The sequence below is a fragment of the Otolemur garnettii genome, unplaced genomic scaffold (assembly GCF_000181295.1).
Source record: "Otolemur garnettii isolate 467f Iridium unplaced genomic scaffold, OtoGar3 scaffold00008, whole genome shotgun sequence".
In the NCBI taxonomy this organism is placed as follows: Eukaryota; Metazoa; Chordata; class Mammalia; order Primates; family Galagidae; genus Otolemur; species Otolemur garnettii.
The window spans coordinates 13,096,630-13,105,882 of NW_003852403.1; the positions used below are offsets into that span (position 1 = coordinate 13,096,630).

Below are 9,253 nucleotides of genomic sequence, written 5' to 3' on the forward strand. Positions count from 1 at the left end.
TATATATATATATATATATATATCTCCTTCTGTGGAATGAAACCAAAACTTATCAAACCTTAAAACCCTTTGTTCTAGGTCAAAATATTTTCCCCTAACACCCTCAATCAAATATATCCTGATTTTTGTTATTCTATAATAAATCCATTTATCAGTCTTACTATCATCCTGTTTTGGGCTGTCAGAATGGAAGGTTAACCTTTTCCTGGTCTTACTATACAATTGGTACATCATTTAGTCAATTGATTTGATTACCAGCCCGAACTTTCTTAAAAACAATTTTAAAATGGAAGGAATCTTTGGATTTGAAGTAGAAAACTCTAGTAGTTTAGTTTAGTAATCTATAATCTCATGATCCAAAATTCTAATGAATTATTTTTGCCCATGCTAAGGGCACTGAACTATACTGCCTCTATTCCATACTATGGGCCTTCTTCCTCTTCTTACCAGTAAGTCAAAAGACAACCACAATTAGTATTTGCAGTGAAGATGCCTCTTATATTTAAAAATCAAGAAAATTTAGGCTCCTGACCATCTAACCTGGGGCTCTCTGATCTCCTCTACCAATTGCAGAAACATAGATTTCATTCATTCATTCATTCTTTATTTATTTATTTATTTATTTATTTATTTATTTTAGAAACGGGTCTCAACTGTCACCCAGGCTACAGTGCAGTGGCACAGTCATAGTAACTGCAGCCTATAACTCCTAGCCTCAAATCCTCATGCCTCAGCCTCAGAAGTAGTGGGGGTTACAGACACAAGTCACTATTCTTGACTCAGAAACATAGATTTCGATTCAAACTATGAAATGCATATGTCATACTTACTGGGTGGGTTTACACTAGAGAACCTTGCTTATAATCATTTTTCCTTTTGGTGGTGGGCTGAATAATAACAGTTATTGAACAGTGTCATGGTTAAGATCTCAAAGCCACATACAATCAGTCTGAAAAACAGATGTGGCTTGAGATCACCACACAATCTAGTGTTGTGCAGTTCAGAAACTAGGAAAAGCCCGTCAAGAAACTCATCATTCCAAAATATTTGTAAAAGGGGAAGATTTTTCCAGGGTATAGATAAAGTCTCCTTAAAGATAACTGTATGAAAGAGAATTAGGTTGAAGTTTACATTTTTGGAATATATTAAACTCAAATGTCTTTACTAAATGAAGACCCACTTGCAAATACTATTTTCTTTTTCCTTTTACTATTTTTTTCTAACTTTATTTTTAGCCTTTGTTCATAATACATGTATTCTTCTCTTCCTGGTTTCCCATCTTCTTTAAGTCATTTCATCTGGGTATGTGTGGACCATCTGTCTTTCCAAAAGGACAAGGGACAGGGGTGGGAACAAGAGACGCAGTGTGAACAGAAAGCCAGGAAAAATCTTGCAGGCAGTTTTTTGGCTCCACTTTTCTGGCCCCTCTTTGCCTGCCCTGCAGCCCCCTGGGTAGCAACAGAGAGACAACAGCTTGTATCCACTTGAGAAAGTGGCAATGGCTGCAGAAGGGAAAACGCTGGGCTGTTAAGCTCTCATCCTAGATACAGAAAAGCAATGCAGATGGTTGGTGGTGTGCTAGAATGCACACCTCCTGTGCCACAGGATCAAATAGAATGGAATTCTTGTCCTTGAAGTGGAACATAAGAAGTGCCAATATAAATTGAACATATGTTTGGTTATGTAAAATACAAGCCAATGATTTGAATTGCTTGCAAATATACAATTAGAAGTTGTCTAAATTGTGATAATTTTGTAATAACCTCTGTCTTTCCCCCAAAACCCTCCTATGACCTTGGGGATTTGTCACATGCATATGGCACTGCAGGAGTGCACCCCCAGGACTGTCCAGGCTTAAGATGCAGGTTAAATATCACATATCCAAAATGCTTAGGACTGGAAGTGTTTTGGAATTCGGATTGTTTTGCATTTTGGCAAATCTGCATAGTACTTACTGGCTGAGCATCTCTAAAAAAATCCAAAATCCAAAACGTTCCAGTGATGGGTTATTTTGAAGTGTAATAGGAAGGAGAAAAAAAGATTTAAAAACAATGAATGTTCCAATGAACGTTTCCTTTGAGCGTGATTGTTGAGCATCATGTTGGTGCTCATTTAGTTTTGGATTTTAGAGTATTTCAGATTTTTAGATTAGGTATACTCAGCCTATATGCCCTTGAACACTAGAGCAACATGATGTCTAGCTGTTGACCTTGAAAATTTAGCCCAAATGACGTTCCTTGAGATACTACTTTCAAAGTTCCCTAGCCTTAGCACAGAAGATGTTCAGTTAATAATTTTGTTTTTTTTTAGATCATAATTGTGTACATTAATTCTATCAGTTAATAAATTTTGAATGAATAGGATATTAGTTCATCTTTTTTCCATTAGCAGTTTTTTTTGGTTTTTTTGGTTTTTTGAGACGGAGCCTCAAGCTATCCCCCTGGGTAGAGTGCCATGGCATCACAGCTCACAGCAACCTCCAAATCCTGGGCTCAAGTGAGTCTCCTGCCTCAGCCTCCCAAGTAGCTGGGACTACAGGCACCCGCCACAACGCCCGGCCCTTTTTTTTTTTTTTTTTTTGCTTGCAGCCATCATTGTTGTTTGGCAGGCCCAGGCTGGGGATTCGAACTCGCCACCTTAGGTGTATGTGGCTGGCACCTTAGCCGCTTGAGCCACAGGCGCCCAGCCCATTAGCAGTTTTTTTATGTAAAGCTCTCCTTGGCCCCTTCAGCCATGTTTAAGACCTCAGAAATAGGCTGGGTTCTGTGGCTCACACCTGCGATTCTAGCACCCTGAGAGTCTTAGGCAAGTGGACTGCCTGAGCTCAGGAGTTCAAGACCAGCGTGAGCAAAAGTGAGGCCCCATCTCTACTAAAAATAGAAAAAATAGCCAGCCATTGTCGCAGGCACCTGTAGTTCCAGCTACTCAGGAAGCTGAGGCAAGAGGATGGTGTGAGTCCAAGAGTTTGAGGTTGCTGTAAGCTATGATGACACCACGGTAGTCTACCCCAGGGTGACAGAATTCTACTCTGTCTCAAAAATAAATAAATAAATAAGACCTCAGAAGTAAGGCGGTCTTGTATCAGAAGACACTAAGTGCCTAAAAGAAGAGTTGCTGCCCCAAATCAAAACTAGTAACCATGAAGTGGCCATAATATGTAGACAAGCTCAATTTTATGGTTTTTAAGCCCTTTCAGGTTCCAATCATTTAAAAAAATAAGAGAACTCGTTACCAGAAAACAAGTCTGAATTTTTTTTTTTTTTTGAGACAGAATCACACTTTTATGCCCTGGGTAGAGTGCCCTGGCATCACAGCTCACAGCAATCTCAAACTCTTGAGCTCAAGCAATCCTCATGTCTCAGCTTCCCTAGTAGCTGCAATTACAGGCACCCATGACAATACCCAACTAATTTTCTCTTTTTGGTAGAAACAGGGTCTCACTCTTGCTCAGGCTAGTCTTGAACTTCTGAGTTCAAGTGATCCACCTGCCTTGACCTCCCAGAGTGCTAGGATTACAGGCATGAGCCACTGCACCTGACATTAAGTCTGAATTTTCAAAGAACATTAGTAAAAATGCTAATGTGAGCATTGGAATTGTTACTTGGGGATCTCTACTGGTAATAGTTTTTACTGTCTAAAACATAACAGAGGTGAGACTTTGTGCCCCTATGGAGAACAGGGAATAAAAAGGCCTTTCACAGGCCTTGAGCAAGCTTTAGCTGCTGCCAGTGTTATGAACAAGAAGCATTTTAATCACTCATTTATCTTGTGGATGGAGCTGCAAACTCATCTAAATCAAACTCATGGGACTGCTCCACAGCTGTGAAGTCTTCTAGATCTTTATCTAGAATGAGCACTCTAAATTGTTAAAGCCTCCCCAGTGAGACTGTGTCTATGAGCAAGACCCAAAAATGATATTTTAATAATAGCAACAATTTACTGAGCACATACTATGTGCCAAGTACTCTCACCCATATACCTGAAGAGCAAGGGCCACAGCTTTCTTTCAGTTTCCTTGAAGAGGCCCATCGATGAACTTTTGCTCAGGTATCAGATTTCACTAAAAATGTGATGAAAATATTGTAAAAAGTATGCCCACTTGGAACATTCTATTCTTAGAATATAATATCCTCCATTATATTTCAAGATGGCAAATTGAGCCATAAATGAACTCGAATCTTGAAAATTTTTAGTATTGTCAAAAATTAAACAGCTGTACAGAAGTGATGACAGACATGAAATACTGAGTGGTTGAACTGAAAAAGAGGCTTTAACTTAATATTGATGATGTTGATCTCTTTGGAAATAGTTTTGCTTCTCACTTAAATGTGACTAATCCTCCCATATAAGATCATCAAAAACAACATAGTGCTGTCCTGTAGGATACTAGTGCAGAGAAGTAGGAAACTTGTGTGATGGTCAGAGGTAGTCTTTGGGCCCAAACAGGGCTGAGTTTGAATCTCAGTTCTGTCACATGTAGCTGCGTGTTGCCTCAGTTTTCTCATCTATACAGTAGAGCTAATAATAGCTATTCTATAGGGCTATTAACAATGATTAAATGAACACATATATGGGTGAGAGCACCTGCCACATAGTATGCACTATTATTAAAATATCATTCTTGTGTCTTTCTCATAGACACAGTCTCACCAGGGAGGAATCAAATTAAAGTATATATCAACTTATGAAAGTAACTGAGAAAATGAGAACTGAAGGAGAATTCACTCTTGACTTTCTTAGTCTATGTCTCATGTATAAGTCTTATCTCTCTACTAGATTCAGGTGAGGTCCCTATAGACATAAACTTTTCTCCTTTCTGGCACCCGCGGTGAATAACACAATGCTAAACAACTAATGAATAATCAAGAAATGCTTGTTGGCATTTAGCAACATCTTGTGTGTATGTATACCCTTCTTAAGAGAACAGAATTATGCCCTACCATGTAGCAATCTGAAATTTTCTAGTAACTTTCTAATAAGAGGAGAAATGTTATTATCCTCAAGTGGGTTTGCTTCCTAATTGGTTACTGGGCTCATCTTTAGCCATTGTAATAGTTATAAATTTATAAGTATCATTAACATTGCAGCTGGGACTGAGATAAATTTCTAATCTCCATTTTTAAGGGAAAATCTTAATTTTTTTATGTCACTTAGATTAACTACAGGTCCTTTGTACTTAAACTTTGTACTTAACTTAAACTTAATCTGCATATTTAAATATATTTAATATTTTTCTGTAGCTTTGTGATATGTAAGTCTAATGTAGGCATGCATACTCTTTTTTTCTCAAGCTCTATTGATGTCCTAACATTTGCTTACCATCTTAGAGAAAATTTGAAAACACATTACTCTTTTTTGAAATTCTTAAAAGTGTGAGTGCATAATAATATTAAGTATAGATTGAAGAACTGATGTGATTACATATGCATAATTGATCAAATTTACGATTGGTTTTTTTAAGTCTTCTCTGAGGAAGAGGAATATGGATGATCCAGAGAGCATTTATTACTAATAATGGCACGAATTTGTATGGAGCTTTAAAATTGTTTGCATTTTCATGAGCATATTCCTGTTCTGTGATATATATGAGATGCTATAGCAGTGCTGCTTTATCCGGAAAGAAACAGAGGCCCAGAGTAGTTGAGTGAATTTCCTAAAGTCACAGTGAGTGGCAAATCTGGGATAAGAACCTAGATCTTCTGTTTCTCAATAGTTTTTCCAGATCTTGTTGAGAATTATAGCTCAAAACACAACACTAGCTATCAGCTCTTCTCTGCTGTTTAAACAATTGGTCATTCTATGTTCCATATCAAAATACTTTCCATTGACTCCAAGAACATTCTTTCTGTTTCCCTCCCAGTTTGAACGCCATGACCCTGTGGATGGGAGAATTACTGAGAGGCAGTTTGGTGGCATGCTGCTGGCCTACAGTGGGGTACAGTCCAAGAAGTTGACTGCCATGCAGAAGCAGCTCAAGAAGCACTTCAAAGAAGGAAAGGTAGGTTCCTTTGGCCAGAGAAAGAAAAGAAATCAAGGAATGTATGGTTTTTACAAAGGTGTTAACATAATGATAAGAGTATGTCATGAACCAAGGATCACAACTAGTTCATCTCTGGTACCTGAGGTTCAAAGGGAGAAAAGAGATAACAATCGGTAGGGAAGAGGTAAGGGTTCAGAATAACCCCAGGTTACTTGTTCAGGAAAAGGGTACCACCACGAACTGAGATTGAGAATTTTAAAGGAGAGACTAGTTTAGATTAGATAGTAAGATAAAGAGTTCAAATGTGGCCATATGAGGCCTGAAGTAGATTCAGGAATTATCAAACACACTGTTAGAGTTGAAGTCATGAGAGTAGATAAGACTGCCCAAAGGAGGATGTTAAGGAACAGAACTGTGGGCCAAGGAAAAAATCACTGGAATACCACCATTTAAGAAGCTTCCTTCCCAAAAAGGAAGAGGAGGCTATAGTCTAGACAGAGGGAGGTCAAACGCACAGAACTCTGAGGCAGTCTATTAGTCTTCTTGGGCTGCTATTGCAAATACCACAAACTAAGTGGGTTTTATTTTATTAATTTTTTATAGAGATGGGGGGGGTCTCACTCTTGCTCAGGCTGTTCTCAAACTCTTGAGCTTAAGTGATCCTCCCACCTTAGAGTGCTAGGATTATAGGCATGAGCCACCACACCTGGCTTGGACTGCATAGTTTTAACCAGAAAGATTTATTTTCTCACAGTTCTGGAGTCTAGAATTCTATGATTAAGATGCCAGTCAGTTTGGTTTCGGATGAAGGCTCTCTTCCTGGCTTACAGGAAGACACCTTTTTTGGTATATCCTCACATGGTCATTATTCTGTGAATATGCATGGAGAAAGAGAGAGAGATTATCTCTGAGAACACTAATTTTATCAGATTAGGGCCCCACCCTTGTGACCTCATTTGACCTTATTTTCTCAAAGGCCTCATCTCCAAACAAAACCACACTGGACACAGTAGGGTCAGGGCTTCAACACATGAATGGGCAGCAGGGTATGTGTGACAAATATTCAGTTTATAACAGGCAGGAAGACAAATCTGGAATTTGTGAAGAACTGAAAGGGGACTTGGGTGGTAGAGCATACTGAGCAAGGAGGAGAGGGCCTGAGATGAGGTCAGAGAGATGAGAACCAGAGCATGCAGCTTCTTATAGGCATGGAAGGAGTTTGGAGTTTATTCACAGTGCACTGGGAAGCTATTAAAGTGTGTGAGTAGGCTCAGCGCCTGTGGCTCAAGCAGCTAAGGCGCCAGCCACATACACCTAAGGTGGCGGGTTCGAATCCCCAGCCCGGGCCCGCCAAACAACGATGGTGGCAGCAACCAAAAAAAAAAATAGCCGGGCGTTGTGGCGGGCGCCTGTGGTCCCAGCTACTTGGGAGGCGGAGGCAGGAGACTCGCTTGAGCCCAGGAGTTGGAGGTTGCTATGAGCGTGATGCCACGGCACTCTACCCAGAGGGATAGCTTGAGGGTCCGTCTCAAAATAAATAAATAAATAAATAAAGTGTGTGAGTAGTGAAATGACACAGTTGTATGTTTAAAGAGATAACTCTGGGGCAGCGCCTGTGGCTCAAAGGAGTAGGACGCCAGCCCCCTATGCCAGAGGTGGCGGGTTCAAGCCCAGCCCCGGCCAAAAGCTGCAAAAAAATAAAATAAAATAAAATAAATCATGTGCACAAATTCCCTTTAAAAAAAAAAAAAGAGAGATAACTCTGGCTATTTTGTGGAAAGTAATCTGGAAGGAAGCAAGCATAGAAGCGAAAAGACAGGCAATAAGACTATTAGAGAATTTAAGAAGAAATAATAAAGTTTTTTGAGCAGCATTAAGATTGGAGACCATGGACTCATGGTAACACTACTTACACTGCTCTCTGCTGCCCTTCAATGCCAACTGCACATAGAGTGAAAAAAGGGCAAATGGTAGAACTCAATCAGCCTCTGGGGTGAGATGAACAAAGTGAAGCAGAGACTAGTTGAGAAGTCAGGCCTCTCACTCACACACACACACACACACACACACACACACAGCAGTGCTAGAGCTGGAACCCATACTTCTCATTGTCATTGTTCCCAGGCCAGTGTTCTTCCTACTGGACAATGACTACCATCTGGCCATTCTACTACCAGGAATCTGACTTGACACTAAAAATGTTCCATGAGAGATTGCCAAGGTAGTGTGGCATGGTAGGCATGAAGCTAGAAGATTTGAGATCAAGTCCTGCCGCTAGTTTCCATGTTTGCTAAACAGATCACTTATCCTATTGGTCTCATGATTTGAGAGGCTTGTCCTAGATGCTTGCTATAAGGGGTCTTCTAGCTTTAAAGATGCAGTAACAGAAAATAAGAAATAGGATTGGTAGTGCTTGTCCCAGTTTTCCTAGTCATTGTGCAAAAAAATCTCGCATGAATAGCCTTGCTCCAAGTTGGTGAAAAGCCCTTATTTCAGCCAGACTTTTTGGTCTGTGTCTTGGATGTTGAAAAGTTGAAAGGACCCCTGAACCAGGCTGTGGGCTGCAAATGAAGGTAGACTGGGCTCTAAGAGAAAGTGTCAGCTTCTCTGAATTCATTCAGCCTTTTCGCACAGCAGGTGTTCTCTTGGCTGTGGGGAAAACTCATCATTAATGGAAAGTGATAGAGAAAAATATTTCTTTCCCGGAGAACACTTCTATACCACCCAGTAGCCAGCTGATATCTGTTAGAAATAGTAATTTCAGAAAATTGATTACAAATTATGGGTAGATTTTTTATCCCCCATGCTGGAAGCAGAGTGTTTGCATTCAAAAACGCTCCTTTACTTTGACCAGATATGAGTTTGTTCAGACATTGATTTGACCTTAAACTTATTATTTATCATGATATTGATTTGACCTTAAACTTATTATCTATCATGATAGGCCAATTCATTTTTTATTATGAATTTATATTTAAAAGCAATGAATTAGATGTTAGCGACATCTCCTTTGAAGGAATGTTTTATCTTTGACAGGTTAATTTAGGACCTAAAAGACCTTGCAAAAGTGCCCTGAAGTGAAAGGACAGATTTTGTCTGATGATGAAATTCTGGGGTACTAAATTACTTCTGGCCCAGAATTTCTATCCTGCCTTAGTAAGATTAAGATTGATTATTCTGGCTCAGCACCTATAGCTCAACCGGCTAAGGCGCCAGCCACGTACACCTAAGGTGGCGGGTTCGAATCCCCAGCCCGGACCCGCCAAACAACAA

At 39.7% G+C, this 9,253-nt stretch overlaps 1 protein-coding gene across 2 annotated transcripts in view; it reads left to right on the plus strand.

Annotated features, from left to right (window-relative positions):
• Positions 1-9,253, plus strand: part of MICU1 (mitochondrial calcium uptake 1) — a 251,894-nt gene that overhangs the window by 199,108 nt on the left and 43,533 nt on the right. For both annotated transcript variants that reach the window (XM_023509529.1, XM_023509528.1), the window contains one exon: positions 5,861-5,998. In XM_023509529.1, the coding sequence (XP_023365297.1) occupies positions 5,861-5,998 (138 nt within the window). The remainder of the gene's footprint in view (positions 1-5,860; positions 5,999-9,253) is intronic.